This window comes from Macaca nemestrina, chromosome 12 (genome assembly GCF_043159975.1).
Source record: "Macaca nemestrina isolate mMacNem1 chromosome 12, mMacNem.hap1, whole genome shotgun sequence".
Taxonomy (NCBI): domain Eukaryota; kingdom Metazoa; phylum Chordata; class Mammalia; order Primates; family Cercopithecidae; genus Macaca; species Macaca nemestrina.
Window position 1 is genome coordinate 114,041,699 of NC_092136.1, and position 23,290 is coordinate 114,064,988.

The following is a 23,290-nucleotide window of genomic DNA, read 5'->3' on the forward strand; positions in this document are numbered from 1 at the left end:
TTTTGAGACAGAGTCTCGCTGTGTCCCCCAGGCTGGAGTGCAGTGGCGCGACCTCGGCTTACTGCAAGCTTCGCCTCCCGGGTTCACGCCATTCTCCTGCCTCAGCCTCCTGAGTAGCTGGGACTACAGGCGCCCACTACCGCGCCCGGCTAATTTTTTGTATTTTTAGCAGAGACGGGGTTTCACTGTGGTCTCAATCTCCTGACCTTGTGATCCGCCCGCCTCGGCCTCCCAAAGTGCTGGGATTACAGGCGTGAGCCACCGCGCCTGGCCTCTGGCAGCTTCTTAAGAAGGCAAGGAGCAAGGCATGGGCTCTGGGGCCCTTGGGGCGGAGCCTGTCAGGGAGCAGGATGAAAGTGTGCACAGGACCTGTTGGCAGGCCCAGCCGCCAGGCTCTGTTCCCACACTGGAGAGAGAGGCAAGTGGCATGGTAGGGCAGGAGGACCAGTCATGGGTCTAATGTAAAATGACCGTTACGAGGGTTGCCATTTTAGAGTAAAACAGGCCACGTGACTGAGGAGCAGGTAGCATTCGTATTTTAAGCTTGGTAGATGTAGAATTTTGCACTGGAGGCCAGGAGAGGATGTGAGAGCTGCAGGACAGAGGCATAGGTGTTTGGAGGTGGGTGTGATATTCCCAGACAGCAAACAGCTTCACACGGAGAAGAGGTTATTTTCTACTTAGGTTGCCTGGAGCCTACGTTCCAAACTTTCTGTCCTCTTCATCTAGCACTAAGTTTTGCATCTCTCTTATTCTTGTCACATATTATTAGTGTGCACTGTTTTAAAGTCTTTGACATACATATGTCTTGCATTCCCTACTTAAGCGTAAGCTCCTTGAAGGCAGTGCCTGTGTATTATGTTTCTTTGAATCTCTCTGTAGTGGCTAATGCTGTGCCCTGCATTTAGTAGGCAATAAGTTTGTGTTGACTTTTGAGTCAACTACCACTCTTTTTTCCCTTCTTCTTTTTTAAAATTTATTTTTTTAAAAATTATTTTTAAATTTTTTATTTGAGACAGAGTCTTGCTCAGTTGCCCAGGCTGGAGTGCAGTGGTGCAATCTCGGCTCACTGCAACCTCTGTCTCACGAGTTCAAGAGATTTTCCTGCCTCAGCCTCCTGAGTAGCTGGGATTACAGGTGTGCACCACCATGCCTGGCTAATTTTTGTATTTTTAGTAAAGACGGGTTTTCACCATGTTGGCCAGGCTGGTCTTGAACTCTTGACCTCAAGTGATCCACCCGCCTCTGCCTCCCAAAGTGCTGGGATTACAGGCATGAGCCACTGTGCCCGTCTTTCTCCCTTCCTCTTACAGGGCTACTTACTCATTTCCTGCTCCTCACCTGCTCTCTCAGCCCAATTTTCTAAAAAGAAGAGGTAAGAGATGGATGCCAGTCTCTTTCTCCTCCAAAGTGATTTTGTGAGGATTTATACAATGCAAGTCTTGAGACGCAAATGGACGTCTAGGAACAGAGGAATTGCTGGAGCATGGAGACCACACTTCTGAAGGTGGAAGGAGACCCTTCTCCAGGCTGTCGCTTTTGATTTGTGGTTTTCCCATTGCCAATTGCTCACACTGATTCCCTGATCCCCAGTCCTGAAGGGGATGGGGTCTGCCGCTAATTCCCTGGCATCTCATGACTTCCTATTTTCCTCCTGTTATTATTTTTATTGTACTTCCTTCCTGCTTCTTCATTCTCCAGCTTCGCCAGTTTGTTCCGTGTGATCATTTTAGCTTTATTTGGAAACTGGAAGCCTCATTTTACTATAATAGTTTCTTGACGATTTTCTAAATGAAACTTGCATACTTCATCTGCTCCCCCACTGCTCAGATATTAAACAAATATCTCTAAGAGGTTTCCTTTCCCCTCCCGCTCAGAGACCAGCAGTTTGCTCAAACAGATGGCAAGAGATGGCGTGTGTGGGCATGTGCCCGCGGTCCACGTGTGTGTGTGTGTGTGTGTGTGTGTGTGTGTGTGTGTAGTAGGGGATTCTTATGGTAGGTGCCAGTTTCTGCAGCATCTTCTTGCCTTTTTGGCATCCAACTACGGACAAGACAGAGCATCCTGGCAAGTGACCAAACAGAGCGAGTGTCCGGAAGGCCCATCACCCTGATATTCACGCAAAGAATCTGCTTCTCCATGAATGGGCGGCTGTGGAGGAGGCCGGGGGAGCAAGTGGCTGGCCAGCCTCCAAGGCCAGATGTTCTGTAGTACCATATGTCAGGATAGGAAGGATAGCACCGAGGGCTCCTAGAGCGTGTCAGACCTCAGCTCTTGAACTCTATAATCCTCATGCCCCCTTCCGTCCTCGGTCAAGAACGAACAATGCTTCCCTCTTTGTCTGCTTTTCAGCCACACCTCTTTCTCCATGAGCTTTCTGGTCTAAACTCGTTATTGACACCCCTCCACAACACTCACCTTGCCTCTGCTTTGCCTGGCCCCAGGCTGGCTGCCCCTTTTTCTGGAATGATGCTGTTTTGGTGCCTGTTTCCCCCTCATCTGAAACAACCATCTCCTCTTCTATGTCTGCTGTCTCCTTGGTATCTTCACCATCTCCTCTTCTATGTCTGCTGTCTCCTTGGTATCTTCTGAGCCCAGGCATGAGCCCCCTTCCTCGGCGAGGCCTGAGCTTTTGATTCGCACTCAGGCTGGGTGTTGAGATTGTCCTAAGGACCTGACGTGCACATGTAAGTACTGGTTTCTGTTATAGTGTGCGTTGTCTTCCCTCTTCAACTAAAGCTTTAGGAGGGTAGGTTGATGTCTTATGCTTTGGCTGTATCCACACTATGCCAAATAAATACCAATCAATCAATCAATCAATCAATCAATGGATTCTCAACTTGCCTAGGCCCAGGACGGAGGATACCTGCCTCCTAGCCATGTTGAGTCGGTAGCCAGTGCAGGGTGCTAAGGGGAAGAAGTGTAGCTCCTCGACTGCCCATTCTTGCTGCCATCTGCGTTCTGCTGAGTACAGGATGGCATGTTTAGTTGGATGGAGGTAACAAACAGAAGCAACAGCTCTTTTGAGTGCCCTGCCGTGGTAACTCATACTCCGTGGAGTCACTCAGGCACCTGTGCTTGGGAGTTGATTGAGATAGGAGGTTTGTTCCAGTCTCTCTTTTCTTGTGCCTTCCTAGGGAATAGAAGTGTCCTGTAGATGTGTGACGGTGATATCATGTTGGCATTTTGTTCTAGAAGGCTGACCTAACTACTGCCTTTGGAAACATTCTCCTTCTCCATTTAGAATTTGGGCCCTTTTCTCTGTCTGTCTCCTTCCATGGTCCCTGCCCACGCTTAGCCTCCCACGCCCAGCCAGCTCCATTGTTTCAAGAAGGACTTTGGGGCTGCTCGATGACTGCAGCACTGGGACCAACGTCCTCAGCATCAGTCTCAGGACTCTGCATCATCAGCCCACTCTGCCGCCTCCGCAGGCTCCTCGCCACTGTCTTCACCGCCTGCCCACCGTGGATAAGCCAGGCCAGCCTCCTGAAGGCTTGCCCGGCAGGACATGCTTTTCTAACACCAAGTCCTGGCTTATGCGATGCCCCCATCACACGGTGCTCCCCGTCTCATCCAAGGCTTTTCCATTCTTAACATTTGCAAACATGGGTAGCTAGCACCCTTCGGAACTTCCAGAACCCCCGAAAGGACCAACTGAATCTCACCATGTCCTCAGACCATCTCCTGTGACAGCAGCTGCTATTGGTCTGCTCCTCTTCTGTACACCCATAGTCATTTGTTGACATATTGGCACATCACCACATCCTCCTCTGTCTCTTTCTCCAGCTCTGCCTTGTTGTCCACCAGGTTATGGACTGGCCAGGAACAGGGGCCTTTCTTCTTCTTTAGACTTACAGTAGCTACACGTTTATTCATAAAGACATTATGGTCTCAATGTTATGCTAAGTTGTTTCACATGCACAGTCACATTTATCTACCTTCTGAGGTAACAGTATTGTTAGTCTACTTGACAGATAAGAAAACTGAGACTTGGAGGATCCCAAAGTCTTAGAGCCTGGTAAGTTGTAGATCTGGAATTGGCAAACAGGGCTGGTGTCAGCCTAAGTTCTTAAACTTTTCGTTCTACTAACTAGTTGTATCAGGCTCTGCCACTTACAAGCTGAATGACCCTCAGTGAGTTGTTTATTTCCTTGTGCCTCAGAAAGAAATAGAAATAAAAATACCTGCTTCATAGAATTGTCCTGAGCATTGAATGAGATAAGGCATAAAAATGCACAGAATAGTGCCTGGCACATAGTAAGTGCTCACATATGTCTTGTACAGATTTGCTTCTAATACTTCTTCATCATCAATATCAAATACATATTCTTTTTTTTTTTTTTTTTTTGAGACAGAGTCTCGCTCTGCTGCCCAGGCTGGAGTGCAGTGGCGTGATCTCGGCTCACTGCAAGCTCCGCCTCCCGGGTTCACGCCATTCTCCTGCCTCAGCCTCCCGAGTAGCTGGGACTACAGGCGCCCGCCACCTCGCCCGGCTAGTTTTTTTGTATTTTTTAGTAGAGACGGGGTTTCACTGTGTCAGCCAGGATGGTCTCGATCTCCTGACCTCGTGATCCGCCCGTCTCGGCCTCCCAAAGTGCTGGGATTACAGGCTTGAGCCACCGCGCCCGGCCTAAATATTCTTGTTGGTAGTATAGTTATCACTTTCCGTGTCTCGGACATCATTTTAGCACCGGAGAGGATGTTTTGCTCCTGGCTTGTGCTCAGGAAATGCTTAATGAATGACTGAAAAGGCACTTGGGCTTCTGGAGGTGACTTGGTGACAAATCCTCAGTGTGATGTTGTCTTTGTGGCAGATGCTGATTATGAGGTTGTCTTTGCCTGTATTCAGGCTTGGCAGGTTCTTGTGGCAGTGGTGCTTGGGGGTTAAGGCATTGTATGGAGTATGGTGGAGGCCGCAGCCAACAACCTTCCTGTTGCCTAAAAACTTTTTTTCCTTCCCACCCCCTTCCCCAGTAGCTGTATGCCCTGCCAAGTCTGTGCACAAGCCTTGAAATGACAAAGTACCCTTTAGTTAATTGCACAACGGATTGCCTAGAGTTAAAAGTTCTGATTTATATGACTATAGCTCTAACTGCTCAATAACACAGGCCTGTAATCTACTTTCATTTCAAACAGAACGGTGATTTATAGGGCAGCATGCCGCTTTAGCTCAGAAATGAGGTGTTCAACATATGCTCTGTTGACATAAATTTGGAATTTATCGCTGTTGTCAAAACTGCCTGTTGGACAAAGGTGGGTATTAAGGCAATAAATGGCTCAGAATAGTTTTCTGTCACATTTCCTAACCATTGTATTCAGTCTATTTGAGGGAAAAATATATACTTAAAAGTAATCAAATGTCCAAAATCCATGCATCTTTTTTTGAATGGTGGGAAGGGAGGATGTAGGGAGGATGGAGGAACATGGGGCCTTGGGGAGGGGGAGCTGGGGGGATTGTGGAGGAGAAAGCTTTTCATGAAGTTATGGCCCGTTTAAAAAAGATTCCACTCTGCTTCCTCCCCCCATCCCCATTAGGAGGTGGGCTTTCCTTTCTCATTTACAAAAACGGGGAGGAAAAATGAAAGCTCATTAAATAAAAATAGTAAAGGACATTTTTATGTGTGGGCTTAAAACCAGCAATGTCAGGGAGGAGTTAGTGAGTGGGGCTGTGAGGGAGGCAGAACAGGATTTTGTTGATGGGGAAATAAAGCCCCTGGCCAGCGTTGGTTTCTCTGCCGCCTTGGCGAGCGTGGGCTTGCTCCTACCTACCTTCCCAGGTTCTGAGGCTCCTGTGCACAGGATGAACGTGTGCTGGCTGATGAGGGTGAGGAGCAGTGGGTACCCGGCTCTAAGCAATATGCTCTACTCCATCCAAATCCCAATTGATTTATTACCCACTGTACAGCCAAGATGCATCCACCCCTCATCCATCCACTAGTGCTGTGCCCCTTGCAAGGCTTGAGAATACAAGATGAATGAGGCAAAGCCCTGTCTTCATGTGGCTGCCCATCCAGCCGGAGAGACAGAGAAACAAGCAGATGCACCCTAGTGAGTACATCTGCTCCGACAGAAACACACTTAAAATACAGGGGCTGGGGGGAAAAGGGGGTCAGCTTTGAGAGGGGACAGAGGGGAGCAACTGGGGAAGGCTTCTAGGAATGGTACTGACCCTCTTGCCTAGTGAAATGTCCTTTTGAAAGTATCAGGTTCCTGCAGGGAGATCACACAAAAACGTAGAAAAAATACAGTAGTGACAGGTCCTCCCTCCGTCCGAGATGTGTGATGTTGTGGTCAGGTGATCACTGATGTGTGTCAGTGTATTGTAATATTGGGGCCAACGTCCTTGTGCATTGAGGCTCCAGCCTGTCTTCTCCTCCAGGCCATGGACCATCGCTGCATCATCTAAGCACAGGGCACCCAGGCGGTAGCACAGGTGACTTAGCAAATGCAGTCAGAGTCAAGGTTAAGAGTCTATCTCTTCATTCTCTGTTTCCAGATTACATAGCATGCAGTACGTTGTTGGGTATTGTGTCGTGCTGTGAGACTGAAAGTGTGGACGTTTCCAGAGGGCCGCTGCTTGGCCTCGGTGCTCTTTGGGCCTGGAGTCAAGGGTGTTATGCATTTCCTGTGTGCTCGGCAGCCTTGCATGTAAGGAGCAAGAGGAGCACGCAAGCTGCCTGGTACTTTTCCCCATGAAAATGAGGCCCAGCAGGGAAGAGGATTCGTATTTGTTGCTTTTATTTTATTTTTCCTTTTATCTCCATGCCCACACGCTTGGACCGTCTCAGCATTGATAAATGTGTGCTCTCACAAACATGCACACAATCCCCTTTCTCTGGCCTGTGTTTGCCAGACACAAACACATACACACACACACACACACACTCCCACGCACACTGGGCATGGACACCAATTGTAAACCTTGTCTTTGTGGCTCACCCTCCTTTTGCCACCAACCCCTGTCCTTTTCACACAAAGCTCCCTGTTGGGAAAACTCATAATTTTTACACCATACAGCCTTGACTGGCCATTGCTGGAATTACTGTCTCTTTGAAGTGCTTTCTGCTGGGGCATTTACAGGCCGTTTTAATTACCTGCAGCTTGCAAAGGGCCTTGCTCTGTCCCAGCCTTTGTTTGTTTGTTCTTTGCAAGGAGTCTGTGCAGAAAGGAATACAGCTGACTTCTTTTACAAAAAAGAAAAGGGGGAGAAAAAGAAGTTTGGGGAACCCTTAACAGAGCTTCTTGCCGCTGCCTGCTCTGGGACACCCTGCCCACTCTAACAAGCCCAAGAAGAGAGGCTCTCACCCTTGGCTGTCTTCTCAACAGGTTCCAGCACCGTGGGTCCCACTCCTGGAGCTTGCCTGGGATATTTTTGTTCATGCATTTTTGTTTTAATTATTATTATTAAGTATATTTTCAAGCTTTCTACCAGAGACAGGAGGGCTGTCAAATCATGTTTCCCTCACTGTTGACCAAATCAAAGCTGACTTCAATTGAGCTAGGATCCCTTTTATATTTTCAAGTAAATCTGTTCAAGGAATGTGCGTTATTAAATTATTGAGTTTAGACATGGGCTGGAGGGTAGGAGTTGATATCACATACGTGAAAGCAGTGCCCACTTTGAGCTGTCTGGTGTTTTTCTTTCCTTTTCTTCATTTCTCACTTGATTCTCTAAAAGGAACTACATATAAATAGCATTCTTTGGGGTTTCTGTTAAACATGAGTGTAGCATGTCATGTCTGCAGATGAAGATGCTAGTTTACTAAAGAAGCCTCAGAACTGTATCCCCTTTTTCGGGGGCTTTTACAGCAGGAGGAATCTTTATTCATTTATTCACTTAGTCCAAAAATGTATTGAGAAATTGGAAACCTCATACATTGCTGATGGGAATGTAAAATGGTATAGCTGCTTTGGAAAACAGTCTGGCAGTTCCTTAAAAGGTTGAACATAGAGTTACCATATGAGCTGGCAATTCTGCTCCTAGGTATATACCCAAGAGAAGTGAAAACATATGTCCACACATAAAACTTGTACACAAATGTTCATAGCAGCATTATTCGTAAGAGCCAAAAGGTCAAAACCACCAAATGTCCATCAACCGATGAATGATAAACAAAATGTGGTATATCCCTACAGAGGAACGAAGTACTGATACAAGCTATCATAGGAATGAAGCCTGAAAACATGCTGTGTGAGAGAAGCCAGACCCCAAAGGGTGCATATTGTGTGATACCATTTATATGAAATGTTCAAAATAGGCAAATCTGTAGAGGATTGTGTTAAATGTTATAGAGGAAATCAACAAAATGCAATGATGCAAAATTGTGTTGATGGACAACCTACCTAGATGGGCTGTGATTCAGGAGCAGCCTGACTTTACTGAAGTCCAGCAAACAGTAGGCGCTTAACAGATACAGGGTGAGTAGCAGTGGGGCATGAGTCGGCATGCCTTCCCTGTAGGAGGTTATAAAGTCCCTGTGAAACTCACAGCCTGTCAGCGGACTCTGGGTGCCATCATTCAATTTACTTGTTTTCTTAGAGGCCTCTCTGTTCTTGTTTCTATTCAATTAGATTGGGAAAAGCCCAGGAATGTTCTCGGTGACTCCGTTTTAGCTGCTGGTTTTCCTGCCCGTTTCAGGGAAGGACTCTGGCTTAGGTAGGAATATGAAGGCAGACCCTGAGGTGAGAAGTCTGGCCATGTCTGCCTGTTTATATGGGCAAGTAAGTCATGTGGCCTCACTTTCCCCATCCACAAAATGGGCTCTATACTCTCCATGTTAGCCACAAGGTGGTTGAGATGATCCTCAGGAAGCCCTTTCAAAGTCAGACATGATCTATAAATGCATTACCTTCTTTATTATTAAAACCTCAGTTGGGGCTAGGCATGGTGGCTCATGCCTGTAATTCCAGCACTTTGGGAGGCTGAGGTGGGTGGATCGCTTGAGGTCAGGAGTTGCAGACAGCCTGGCCAATGAGGTGAAACCCCCTCTCTACTAAAAATTAAAAAAAAATTAGCTGGGCATGGTGGCGCTCGCCTGTAGTCTCAGCTACTCGGGAGGCTGAGGCATGAGAATCGCCTGAACCTGGGAGGCAGAGGTTGCAGTGAGCCAAGATCGTGCCACTGCACTCCAGCCTGGGTGACAGAGTGAGATTCCATCTTAAAAACAAAAACAAAACAAAAAAAGCCTCGGTTGACTAGGTATTCTTTTTTGCATTTTTCTAGAAGAAAAGAAGAAAGAACCAGTAAAGAAGCTAATATCTATTTGGCTTTTGCCTTTTTTCTTCATTAAAATGACGATAATGTTTACAATGTGATTTGGTGCCCGTACAGGTAATCCGTTCAATCTCTTATCTTGTGTTCATAATTGATGTTTAGAGTGATAGCTCTCCAGCTCAGAATCCTCATAGAAAAGTAATTTAATTTTCAGTGTACCAAAGCAGAAAGAATGAGGCCATATACATTAAAAAGGTTTTCAGAATGGTTTAATTCCAGAGGAAATTTCTTCTCAGGCCTTTAATAAACCTCAGTTATTCTCAGCAATCTCTGAGTTTCCATGGCTGGTCCATGGGATCTGAAGGGAGCATTGTGGCTTCCTGGCTAGAGTGGAAACATATAAAAATGATCCTAGATAACCAGGAGACAACCCTTCCTCCACATGTATCCAGGCAAAACAAGGAGATAAAGGAAAAGTCTGTAGCTTTTTGAGAACTGTTTTCCCAGGAATTGGTTATTTGTGCTGGTTGAAAGCCTTGTACGGGAGAGGGAGAACAAAATCCCTGTTCATCCATAATCATAGTTTAATTCCCTTATAGGGCCTTTTAGGATCTGGAGAGAATATTTTGGATTTATTTTTGTTTCCCTTGGGCTGACATCATCAAGTATGCATCATGGTGCCCTGTTTTGGGTTTGGAAAAAGCTCAGAGAAGCTATAAATCTTTAAGGCATTTTACTATTTTTTCCTTTTCCTTTTCTAAAAGCATAACTTTTCTGGTCTCTTAAAAGAAAAAGAAAAAGAAAGGAAACTACAAAAGTGTGTATTGATCTCTTCCCCCTGGATCTTAACTGCCCTGGCTGTAATACCTTGCTTACATCTGCCAGGTTTTTGTGCAGTTTTGCAACATCTCCTTAATCCAGTGAGCATAAATAGAACATTTCAATCATATTTGGCTACCAGGAACTTCACAGATAAGCACGCTAAGACCTTGTTGAAAGAGACTGTATGAGATTGTGTGCGATAAGATCATCCTATAGCCCAGAGAACAAATGAAAAACTTTTGTTCTTGGTGAAATTTGTTGATAGAGATATTTCCAATAAATGACTTAGGAGAACTCAGTATTTTAAAACAAAGGACCGGTTACGTAACAGCCAGAAGCCCAGGCCTCCTGGTGCTCCGCCGCCATGAAGATCCCTCCTTGAGCAGTTGCTGCAGGGAGATTAGTGTGCCCTTTTGTCATTTCTGACATTGTATTTTAGCACTGGCAGGCAGCCTTATCTGAAAGTGCTGTACGTGGTGTGGTCATGGCCCCAGGGAATGCCGTTGTCCTTCCTCATATTTTCAAGGCTCAGGACAGTTCCCTCCACTCTTCAGTCAGCTCCAGATTGGCCTTCATCCAGGCCAAGGCAGGATGCATAGGATGCATGACTTTCTTTCTTTCTTTTTTTTTGAGATGGAGTCTCGTCTGTCACCTAGGCTGGAGTGCAGTGGCGCCATCTTGGCTCACTGCAACCTCCGCCTCGTGGGTGCAAGTGATTCTCCTGCCTCAGCCTCCTGAGTAGCTGGGACTACCGGCATCTGCTACTATGCCTGGCTATTTTTTTTGGATTCTTAGTAGAGGTGGAGTTTCACCATGTTAGCCAGGATGGTCTCGATCTCCCGACCTTGTTATCCGCCGGTCACGGCCTCCCAAAGTGTTAGGATTACAGGCGTGAGCCACTGCGCCTGGCTGCATGGCTTTCTTTCTAAGAATCCCATAGAGAGCTTCTCTTTTGGACAGTAGGGGAAACTGTTCTTTGACTGGTGTGTGTGTGTGTGTGCGTGTCTGCATATGTGTGTACCCAGGGTGAGTTTTTTCCACCTCTACATTTTTCTCTTCCGATTCCCTTTCTTGTTTGTTTGCTCATTCAGTCAACAAAAATGAGCCCCTGCTATGTTCTGAGGTCAGCAAGGAAGACTGAGAGGACGAATCTGGTATGGACCCTTATGCAGGAGATCTAATCCAGCCAGCACAGACCCATGTCAGCCCCACAGCCTTTCAGTTTTGTAAACCTGATTGGAAAGAGCCGAAGAAGCCATCTAACTCCACCTTTGCATTGCTGCAGAGGTGTCAAGTGAAATCTAGAGAAACTAAGTGGTTTGGCCAAGGTTATTTAATGGACATCTGCACAGCTGGAGTGAAAGCTGGGTCCCCTGCACTCAGTCCAATGTATATATATGTACACATATATACACGGTCAATATACCACTTTTTTAAAGGTGATTCTTAAGAAAACACAGCTGGTTTGGTATTTTTCTCCCCCTCCCTTTAAATGGCTCCAGAACAACCAAATGGCCACTGTCTTCCGTAACTCTCCTGGTCTGGATCCCCAGCAGAGAGGCACCTGCTGTGTGCTCCCAAAACCTGCAGCATGGAAGGTGTTAACTAGCCCTCAGTTAGTTCTTGGTTGTTTTTCTTAATCTGTTGTTTGAAATCCTTGACTTTTATTGGTATATTTACTTTATGGCATACATAAAGAGCTGTATTAAAAAATAAATTGTGTTGTAAAAGCATTCGGTAATGTTTATTAATATTGACTAGTCAGGGAGCAACGAACTCTATTGCTAGAAGGATAATTTGTGGTAATACCCGCTAAGCATTCACAGCTTGTCAAATGACTATCTAATCTCAACATTTTAAAAAAGTGGGCAAAAGGGTAATTTCTCTTATGCCTTAAGAAAATGAAAGTGACCCATTCCCCAGCCAACATTAGAATGATTGCTGCTTTTTCTCCCCTGGGATACCAGGCCTCCTCTCTGGTTCCGGGCAGTCCCAGGGCTAGATTTTAGTAGTCAGGTGTCCCTTTGTCTTAGGGTGGTTGGAAATTGCTTCACTAGCAATAGCTTCTCATATATCTGTTCCGGCTGCCTAAATCTGTGCTGAGGCCATAAAAGACAGAGATAAAGACCTAGTGCTTGCCCCCACAGAGTGTATAGTCTTAAGGAACTTATAAATGGTTTAGTCTTGAATCTTGAACTTAATATTCCTACAAAATATGTAAGGAGAATGACACTGGGTGTGACTAATGGCCTACTTAGCCTGGAATGTGGCACTTTTGGTGGCACGAAGAGACATTCCTTGGGAAGACATGATGTCACCCTTAGAAGGAAGGGAACATTCCCCAGAGTATCCTGATACCCTATGAATAACATAGTCTGGCTTAGGGTGGAGGCCGCTAGTAGAACAGATTCTGTTTAGAGTATTCCTTTCCCACAAAAAGACACATGGAAAGTACAGGAGAATTAGGCTGGGCATAGTGGCTCATGCCTGTAATCTCAGCACTTTGGGAGGCTGAGATGGGAGGATCACTTGAGCCCAGGAGTTCAAGACCAGCCCAGGCAACATAGCAAGACCTCGTCTCTATTAAAAAGAATTTTTTAAAAAAGAAAGTACAGGAGAATGGACTGAATATGGAAACACTCTGCAGTGTCTCTGGAAGTTGCTCTGGGGAGGAAATACTGATAGCCTCATAACTTTTCATTCATCCCTTCCTCTTAAAATTAGAGCACAGAATGGCATTGACTATTTCACCTTTCCTTTGTCATTTGAATTAAAGGTAAATGGACATTGAAAGTGTGTTTTTGACTAAAAGGTCTAAGGAGGAAGAGTGAGCCCATTACTAAAGTACTTAAGCTTTCCCTTTACTCAATTATGTGTCTACTTGGAAAGGTGAATGAGGCTAGGGCGAGGTTCTCTTATCACTGAGCTTAGGAGTCGGTTGCTTTTGAGGCTGAGAGCACTGGCAGAGCTCCATAAGCGGACCTACCTTATACTGTCCCCACGTGGGGCCCAAGTCTGCATGTCAGCACCAACTGCCCAGGTCCTGCTCGAGAGGACCAGGAAATTTGCATGGTAGCTGGGTAAGTAGATGATCCTGGAGAGTGTTGGTTCTCATGGGGATGGCAGACATTTTGGAGAAGAGAGAATCATTTAGGTCATGGCTTGGATCTTACAGAATCTCCCATCTGCTTCCTATCTATTCTGAGTACCCCTCTGAAGCACTGAGAAGGTCAAATTTATGGTCACGGGATCAGAAAGGGGTGGTCATAGCATCAAAAAGCCCAAAGCATCGGGGTGACTTTTGCACTAATGAGGTCAAATTGATGGTCATAGAACCAGAAAGCAAAACCATAGAACCAGAAAGCAAAAATCCAAAGCACTGGGGTGACTTTTGTGTGGAGTGGCTTCATACCTATAATAGGGTGAGTTTGGAAGGACCTTATATACTGCATTGATGTGGTCTGAGTGTTGGTTCAGAGGATGGATCAGTTAGGCTGAAAACAAGGACATCATCATCTTATAAATACCCTTACAGGATGGATTTCCCGCTTTATTTTTCCTCATTCAAAGACGGGAGAGAGCAGTGGGTAGTCCAGCTGCGGAGCCCTCCCATTCACTTTTCCCAATTACAGGTCCTAGTTCCCCATGCTGGTCTTTCCAGCAAAACTCACAGGTCAGACAATTTCAACCCTTGGATTACTGAAACTGAGGTTTCTTTCTCTAAACCTTCCCTGCCTGTTGGTCTGCTCCAACTTGAGCATTTGCCCCTGGGCTCAGGAACCTGGGAAGCAATGTGACATTGGCAGTGCTGGGACATGAACCTCTCTCTTTCAGCTAGGCAGTGCTGCTGGGCGTTTCCCTTTGACACCTGGTAGTGCAGTGAGCTCTTCTCATAGCCTTCTCCCCTTGGTCCCTGGCTGCATAGGACAGAAGTGGGCCGAGCTTACCCTGCAGAGAGTAGACATGGTGAATGCCCCCTTGGGGGTCAACTGTTGTGGTCAGCTCTCTCTGGAAGCTGAAGCTGAAGGTAGGGAGGATGGAGTATGGCTTGGGTCTCTCCTCGCTGCCATTTATGCTCCTGTTGCTGTTCTAGGTAGGCTAGGTTGATCAAGGTTTATCCTGAAGATGACAGGTTGGTCTAATGGCTTCATGCTTCTATGCAGTAGCCATTAGTCCTTGTATGGACTTTAGGAGCCACAGGACAGGGTCCAGTTTTGAATTGGAGGCCGCCTATGAAGCTGTTGTACTTGAAATATTGTTAGGATGAGCAAAGGAATGCCACAGATGCCACTTTACAGAGAGGGATTTCTCCAACATCCTTGATCAATCCCTTTTGAACGAGGCCTCATGAGGAAAGGAAATACAGGCATGGTCTCTGCCATTATGGAGTTTGCACTCTAAACCAGATGAAATCTTTATGAGTTTTCAGACTCACAGTGGCACAGAAATGGTTCAAATGATGAGCTTGTATCTTGCTAGCTTCGTTTGACTAGTGAGAGTTGTGTAGTTGAAACCCAGTGAGAAGGAATGAATTCTTCTCTTCAGTTACTTGTTAAATGAATTCTTCTCTTCAGTTACTTGTTTAGCTTGAATTTCTCATAATGATTCAGCTTTCTTGAGAAAATAGAAACTTGTTAGAGGTTAATGTGTTCTTTGTCTTTTTGGACATAAGTGAAAATCTGTTACATGCAAGGTGAGTTTACCTAATGAGCCACTAAGAGTTGGGGAGAACTTGAGTCTGTTCTCCAGGAACGGAGAGTGAGGACCTGAAGCATATGGGGCAATGGAATCTCCACTGAGTATAGGACGGAGATGCGTGGGCTGTACTAGAACTGGGTTACTTTCAAAATGGTGTTCAGCAAGGTAGCTTCTTCTCAGCGAAGAGAGTGTGAAAACTCTACCACCAACTAAGGCAGTGTGCAGAAAGGTGCAAACATGCCCCCAGATGTCTTCCTTTCCTGTCACAGTGGAGGCTGATAATCTCAGATGGCCACGTGCAATTAAACCTTATGAAAAGACAGGACTAGATTGGGAAGATGTGAGTATGTGGTAAGGAAGAAGGAGGTGGATAGAATTTCCATTTTGATCTAAATGCTTTGCAGTTGCATAATGTGGTGATGGTAGTGGTGGGAGGTTGTGGTCTAAAGAGGGAATAGACTGTGAGTTCACACGAATTTGCACTTTTGCTCCAGGAACCAGTTGGAATTCTATTTCCACATTGGCTGTTCTGCAGACTGTGCCATGGAGAGTCTGCTGGTAGCCAGGTCCCTCAAATGCACTGAAATTCTCCACCATTATTTTCTTTGAATTAGGAGAAGCCTTCACTTTTCCACATTCTTCCTTTGGTATATGAACAAGAATTAAAGATATGAGCAAACCAGTGCTGGGCTCTGTTGAACTCCTGGGCCTGTGAGGTTGTTCCCTTTTTCTCTAATGAACTTTGTGTGCTTTGCCCAGGTCTCTCTGCCAGTGAGGAAAGACCTTTGCCCTTGTACTTCATGTGGAATCACATGGACACCATATTAATCTCTGGTAACCTGTATGGGGCACTGAGTTAGTGGGTCAGTTGCAGGGCAGTCACCTTACCCTGAGGATTAGACAGGATAGGACACCCGGGTCTCTGAAGGCAGGGAAATGCATGACAACAGAGTCATTCCGAGGACAGGCTGGTGGTAACTTCTGGAAGTTTCTTTCACTGAAAGACAAATAGCAAGTGAGTGAAGGAGGAAACTCAGGCCACTTGGAATAGATTGTAAATGACCAGATTGCTGGGATTGGGTCTAGAGGTTTGCTTGGGCAATCCTAGCCTGGCTGCCTCAGTGTCAGAGGACATCACAGTGCACTGTAACAAGTGGGACGTGGCTCAGGGAGAATAATAGTGCCCCTTAGAGGACCACCTTGTAGGCTAGGTAAAAGAATATGGGTAAGACTTTGGAATGATAAAATTTTGTCTCTATTCAAAATATTTGATGTGATCTACATCACTTTATAGGTGATCCAATGCAGAGAGATTGTGATAGCATGACTTGTCCAATGTGAATGGCCGAGTCAGATGGGAGGATGCAGATCTTCTGGCTGCTGGCTGGGCATTCTTCTCTGTACTCTGCCACCTCTGTAGTAAAAGGGCAAGTGCCTGTCATCTTTCACACCAAGCCGATCCAGTTGGCCAAGATAAGCCACTTCCACCAATTGCCGGGCAAATCCATTCACAGCTAAAGAAAAGGCAATGGTGTTACCCAAACCGAGAGTGTTTATTGTGGTGAGGGATTTGATCTGGAATCCTCAGGGAGAAGAGATGGGAGCCCCAGAGGGAAGTTTAGCCTGGCGGTGGCTCCCAAATCTGAAGACTGGTCACTTTAGTGTCCTTTTGGAAAATAAATACAAATGGGTATTCGTCCTCCTGTTCCTCTTGACAGCCACCCCTGAGAAGTGAGCACCCCAGGAGCTAACAAACCCCTGGTGAAGAAAAGGATGAAAATAAACTGAAACCCTTATGTTACCATCCACCAGATTTTACCATGACTGTGTGCGCGTTCACCTGCTGAACCCTTTGTGAATAGAGCCTTTACCACTCTATAGAACATCTCTTAGAAAAGCAAGTATCTTTCATGCCCGGGCAAGTGACAGGAATACTGCACCATTGTGTGTGTTTGCATGCACTCACATACCTAGGTACGTGGTTTAAAAGATACTTTGTCCAAAATGCTATTAGGACATGTCCCAGTGCCCAGCATTGTGAAACCTATTTAGAGTTAAGAATGTTCAGTTAAAATGTTCTGTACTGTTAATATTTCCCAATTTGGGTGGATCAGCGTGGCAAGGAGCGAGAGAACATGGAGGGGGTGGTACCCCTACAGTGTCATAGATAAGGGTGTGTGTGTGTATGTGTTTGTGATTGAGAAATCATTTGTCTTTGGCAAGTAGGGAAAGGGAAAGCATGCAAACAAAACAATGTGATTGAGAAAGAGCTCTGCGGAGAGAACTTTGTGTGATCCCTATCAGAAGGCCGCCCACAGTGGATACCGTATGCTGGTCCCCATGCTGCGGGAGCCCATTGACTGTGGCGCTAAAGAGGCTCACCTGGGTCCACCACATGGTCTTGACACACTGCTGGCTTGTCATTCTGGGACTTGGAAGGTGGTGGCAGTGGGTGGCTTGGTTTTGCTACCATCTAGATGCTGCCAGCTTGAGTGTGTGATACTCCCTCTGCCCACCTGCAGTTTTATCTGTTGTCAGTACCAACTCTCCAGCCTTTTACTACGGTCTTAACACGTCAACATTTTGATGGAGATAGAGGCCCTTGTTTTCTCTTCTGCCTGCTCCACCACCCACAGATCCTGCTTCTGGCTACCACATCTGCCCTGTCCTGAGGGCCAAGGCCCCTGGGGAAGTTGCGGGGATGGTGCAGAGACTGGGGCGGAGGTGGAGGCCGGATCCTGGATCTGGCGATAGCATGTATGGGCCTGACAACAGGAGTGTGGGTGGGCGGCAGCTTGGAGCCTCTCCCCAGTGCTCGGCTCCCTGTTGGCGCACCCGGTTCCCTGCATCTTACCATCTCCCGTGCTGGCTCGTGACTGAGCCAGGGGTCTGGTGGGAGAGGCCCCGGGTTGGGAGTTGGGATGGGAGCACTGCTGCAGTTTGGGCCTGTGACTGGTTGTTACTGAGACCTCGGTCTTCCCAGGGGTGATGACATGGGACCAGTCCACCTCACAGAATCATAGTGATGGCAAAATGAGAGAATGTGTATGAAGAGCCACAGATGACTACAACCACCCTACATTTATAGAATGATGTTATCCAGTTTCTTGAAACTCTGCTTTCTGCTGGGGCAAGACAGAGGGAAGACACTTCTAAAGCCGAGCCTTAGGGGAAAGCTATGCATGTTGGGGCGGGTCACTGCAGTCCTAAGAACATCTGGATGCCAGAGAAAGAAGTATCTTGTGTCTATAAGGGCATTAATTTATTCATAGGCTTGTTCAGAGCCTCCTTTATGTCAGTCACTGTAGTGGAAGTTGGAGGTAGGAGAGAGAAAAGATACAGGTATAGCCCTCCTGGGTCCAATGGGCTTGTTCACAGTCATCACCCGGGGAAGGCAATGCTGCAGAGGTGAGCAGAGCTGCGGGCCTCCTATGAGGTCTGTGCTAGTTTGACAGTGAGCGTTATGTCTGTCTGACTGTCCTGGGTGTTTCATCCTTTCTCCCTCTGGAAATGGATCTGATTTTTTTTCTTGGTCCATGTGCCAGTGGTAAAGCCCATGGACAAGACCAGGAATGGGTGCTTCACTGGCAGCAGTCCCTGGGCAGAGGGCATGATTTACGCTGTCTGAGGATCCAGGGATGGGTTTCCATCGGTGCCCTCCTGCTCCCTTCCGCCTGTCACCTGCCGGAGGGGTGGCTGCCAAGTCAGGTGGTGGATGGCTGGGCCTCCTGTCCAGCCAGAGCAGCAGCAACCTCTCTTTTCCTTTCCCTTACAGGAAGCTGCACAGTGGGATGAAGACGTACGGGTGCGAGCTCTGCGGGAAGCGGTTCCTGGATAGTTTGCGGCTGAGAATGCACTTACTGGCTCATTCAGGTAGGCAAGGTCGCCTTAGTGACCCGTTCAGATACAGGCAACTATCTCCTGCCTGCCTTCCCCCCTAGTGAGAGCCTGCTGCAGCCTGCATGTCCCCACTGCCAGCTGGGGCCCTGGTCTATCTTGTTCCCTGGACCCTCCCTCCAGGCTCATGACACAGAAGATCCATCCTGATGGTGGGGCTACCTGGATGAACCCACCTTCAAGCTCTCCTGGGTTTCCTAGGCATCACTGGTAACCAGTGCCCCGTGTGATCTACCTTCCAAAGTAGACTGCAGTTTCATTAGCGAAACAGTTGTGGAATTAAGTTCTCGCTGTCTAATGAATCTGACTATTGGGTTCACATTATACAGGAGCCTTTAATTAAATAGATATAGAAAGGTTGGAACACAAAGCTAGTTATAGCCTGCTGTCTTTTGCAAGTTAATTTTATCCAATTCTAGTGAGGTCAACTGGGTGGCTGCTGGTAATTTTGCTCATGTTTGGGCAAAGCTGCTCTGCTTCACGAGGCCTGGAATGGGGAGAAGCACCTGACATTTGGCAGGCCTGGGTGTTCTTGGTGGAGGGAAGGATCTAGCAGGTCTGATGCGGTGGCTTTGAGGCCTAGGTCACCTGACTTTAGTTGTGGAGGCCTCAGTTCTTCTTTGCCAGGCGCATATTCTCTTCCCTTTAATTCCCTTGCCTTCCAACCTTGGAGTCATTTTTTAGGGGAGAAGAGAGGGCTGTTGTTTCATTTGGTCTTGTCTTCTCCTCATGTAGGCCAAGGCCTGCCTCTCCTTTCCCCATATTGGCTCCAGAAACTGGCCCTCCAAGCAGTTTGGCATTTGTGAAATGGGCTTCGGGGTTGGGCAGACAAAGGTTCAAATCCTGTTTGTGATATGTGCTGTGTGAACTTAGCTACATTCATCTTGTGAACCTCAGTTTCTGCATCTGTCAAGTGCTGGTGTTGTTAACATATAATTTTTTGGAGGATTAGGTGACAGAATATATGTTGAAGGCATCTGTAGTAAGCCGCTGGCATACAGTTGGCATTTAATAAATGTTAACGGTTTCTGCTTGCACCTTCCTCCCTCATCCTTGTTTCTGAGCTTGTTGCCCCGGAGGCGTGTCCCCATCCGCTGGTTCCCTGCCTGCCTGGCTGCTTGTACTCTCTTTCCCCTGAGCCCATCATGTGTACAGTTGTGGAAGTGCTCTTCGGTCGCTTTTTCTGCTTCAGCTCACCACTGCCTTGCTGCAGGGCCCGTGTGGTTCTGCATTGTGTTGGATGTGGCCTCTCCCCCTGGCCCTCATGGCCCTTCCTAAAGTGTCCTAACTCTTTCTCACTTCCCATTCTTCCCTCTTCCAGGCGCAGGGATTTGTCCACAGCAGGCAGCTGGCAGCTATCTATCTCGGCGCGTCTACTGTCCCCATGTCTTCGTGCATTCTGTGTCTCCTTCCTGTGGGCCCTCCCTACCCGGCCCCTGGCTCCCCTCAATCATCCTCCTCCTGCCCACTTGTCTCACCTCGGCCCAGAGCCCTAACTTCCAGGCATTCCCGCGTCCGGATCTGCTTGGCACTCACGTATACTTTTTCTTCTGTTTTAGTGACTTATACCTTGTATCTTTGAGCTTCCCTTCAGCTTTGTACGCTACTTAAGGTTCAGGGTGTGGCGAGTTTCATGACCTGTCTGCCTACCAGGTTGGTTACCCTTCCCTTGCTTTCTTGGTCTTGATTTTTTTCTGCTTTAGTTCACCACTGCCTTACTGCAAAGTGTGGCACGTCCTGCCCTAGACCCTTGTGTGGCGCTGGGCACTTTTAGGGCAGCGCACTTCTAGCCTATTGGTAAAGCCTCTTTGCCCTTTCAGCCCCAGTAAGCATCCTTTCTTATTGCCCTTTCCTTGAGTCCAGTGCTCTAGCCAGACTCATCTTCTTGGTTTGCTTCGTGGGCTTGTTGCTTTCTGAGCTCTGTGGCTTTGTTTGCCCCATTCTGTCTACTTGGAATAACCCATCTCCCATCTTCCCAGATCTTCCAAGGTCCCTTCCATGATGCCGTTCCCAGCTGTTCCCCACCTCCAGCCAGAAGCAATCGTGCATTCTCTGTGCCCGTATTTCTTCATTTGAAGCTATTTTTGGGTGCAGTTTTTCTTCTGTGTTACAGTTATTTATGGACTTGCCTTATCTCCCTTACTTGGGAGGCGGGGTTACATGGTGGAAGAAATCTGGACACCTACCTACTGCTGATGGGATCTGGGGCAAGAACCATAAGCTCTTACAGCCTCAGTATCCTCATCTGTAAAATGAAAATATTTAACGCTATCTCAGAGAAGCTGTGAGGCTCACCTTGAATACATACCACCATGCCTAACGTGTAATGGGGTCAGATCCTGTCTGCATTATATCCAGCACACTGCCTGGCACATTATTGGTGCCAGCAAGTATTTGTTGAGTGAATGATGCAGCCTGGGAGGCCGATGAACAGGGAAACTCCGCTCTCCGGACAAGTCCCTCCTATGGTAGGAACTGTTTATGTCCCAAGGACTCACTGGAGGGGGCAGCCAGGAGCCCCTGGCTCATATTGTATCCCTCTTCCAGGCAGTGTGACCCAGTGTGAGTTAGCCAGTGTCTCTGCTGTGAATCACACATCAGTGGTATTGGTGGGCTGGTGGGAGCGGCTGCAGAGAGGAAAGGGCTGCTTGCATACTCATGTCAGGTAGGCCCGGTATCCCCAGTTCAGACAAGAGCACGACTTTGAGCAACTGCCCTGCGGAGCTGGCAGTTGCCTGGGGAAGCTGACTTTGGTCCCACCTAAGATGCTGCTTCCAGATCCCCTGATCTCATATGGCTGCTCCAGAGGCTTTGGGAGTTGGGTCCTGTTTTCCTAGTTTTTCCTTTCCATGCCTGTCTTACTGGGCACTGAAGGCCGATTGTGTCCAATGATTTGTCCCTCTGCTAGTCACTTGCCAGTGCCCTTGGAAAGGATGATTTGATGATTAGACAGGTGTGATGAGTCATAGTCGTGTTTTAATTCACCCTTGCAGATAGCTTCCAGCCTACATTCTGATATTTCTATTCTTTTTTTCTTTCTGTTGTCCGGCATACTCCTCACCCCCCGTGCTGAGAGGTCTTCAAAATAAAATAGCACAAAGGGCTTAGTGAGGCTAGAGGCTACTCTTATTTCCTGAATTTTTTGGCCCCTGTTAAACAGGCCCTGGGGGCCTCTGCAGTGACCTGGCCTTGTTGGGGAGTTGGGGTCAGAGGCCTGGGCTGGTGCCACTGGGTCTTCTTACAGATTCCAGTGGTGGTTTACATGTTCCGATGCCTACTCCCAGATGCCTGAACACAGAACTAGGTGATGTTTTAGAGGAGACATTGAATGAGATGATGTGAGGTTTTCCTGCTGCTCTAGTTCGAAGGCTCCATGAAGAAAGCGGACAGTGAGAATGGGTGCACCAGGTCTGTAGAGTAGACCCATTCATTCTACAGAAGGTGACCAAGGGTTGAAGCAGCCCACAGCCTGGAAGAACAGTAGTTGCTCCAGAATCCTAGGCTGGGGGTGGAGGAGCAGGGGGTGGCACTTTTTTTTTTTTTTTTTAAAAAGGGGCAGGCTGTGGAGAAACGAGTCCAGGATCTGGGTAGGGGTCGTGGTTGCCCCCTTAAATGTTGCCACCCTTGCACTGGCACATTCCTGCTGTTTTCTTCTGCTCAGCGGAGCTGAACGGCGCTCACTTCCTGGCTAGCTCTGCGTGCTGCCCTACCCCCTCTTGGCTAGCATTGCCTGTGTTTGTTATTGTAGTTCTGGCTCCAGGCCAGGCCTGGCTGGGAGCCAGACTTGTGGGTACAGTATGTACAGTGAGTGCTGAGCCAAGTTTGTCATCATACACGATTAATTTTTTTTTTCTAATCTGGTTGGGGTGGGGTGAAGGAGGAGGCAAGAAAATAGTTTCTCTGATGCTTGAGAATAGGCCGCATTGAATTCCGCAGAGATGTCATTTCTGAAAGGGAGACAGCGCTCCGGCTTGTTCTTCCTTCGCAGTTTTTCCTCCTTTCTCTCCCTGTCGTCTTCCTCTCCTCTTCATTTCCCTATCACATGAAATCAGCCTATAGGAGATCGACAATGCAGTTCTTATTTTCAGTGACTAGAATACTAACATTACACTCCTAAATCAGTTTTCATTGCGTTGAAATTGACAGTTTGTTTAATTAGAAGTTTGCCCTGTAGGAGGCCCTTCTGAGACACAGTGCCTTCCCTTTTTCTCTCTCCCTTACTTTCTGTTTTTAGGGTTTGTTTTAAAGACCCTAAATGATAGTAGTGAATTTCAGTTTAATTGAAGTTTTAATTTCAATTTGCATGTGTGAACTAATCAAGTGTTTATGAGCTATACCTGATGATCACAATAAGTTTAACCATCAGTAACTGAACTCATTAACTAATGAGATGATCTGGCCAGGCCCTGCATTCTCAGAGGTGGTTTTGGGGGTCAGAAGGGTTTGTGTATTGGGGAAGGAGGCTTGGGGTGGGAAGAGAGATGGCCTCCAAGGCTTTGCAAAGCTGGCCCTGGTGGAGGGTGAAGCTTGGGTGTAGGACTGTGGCCCCTCCCCTTCCTGTGTCCCAGGAAGACTGTGTCCCTCCTCACCCTCTGCTACCTTACCCCTTGTGGGGATCTGGCCTTGAAGCATCTATGGATCCACTGTCTCTTTGCCACT

The 23,290-nt window shown here is 47.2% G+C and overlaps 1 protein-coding gene across 2 annotated transcripts in view; it reads left to right on the plus strand.

Annotated features, from left to right (window-relative positions):
- LOC105476473 (zinc finger and BTB domain containing 16) overlaps positions 1–23,290 on the plus strand; it is a 198,016-nt gene that overhangs the window by 80,002 nt on the left and 94,724 nt on the right. For both annotated transcript variants that reach the window (XM_011732450.3, XM_011732451.3), the window contains exon 3: positions 18,510–18,607. In XM_011732450.3, coding sequence (XP_011730752.1) covers positions 18,510–18,607 — 98 coding nt within the window. The remainder of the gene's footprint in view (positions 1–18,509; positions 18,608–23,290) is intronic.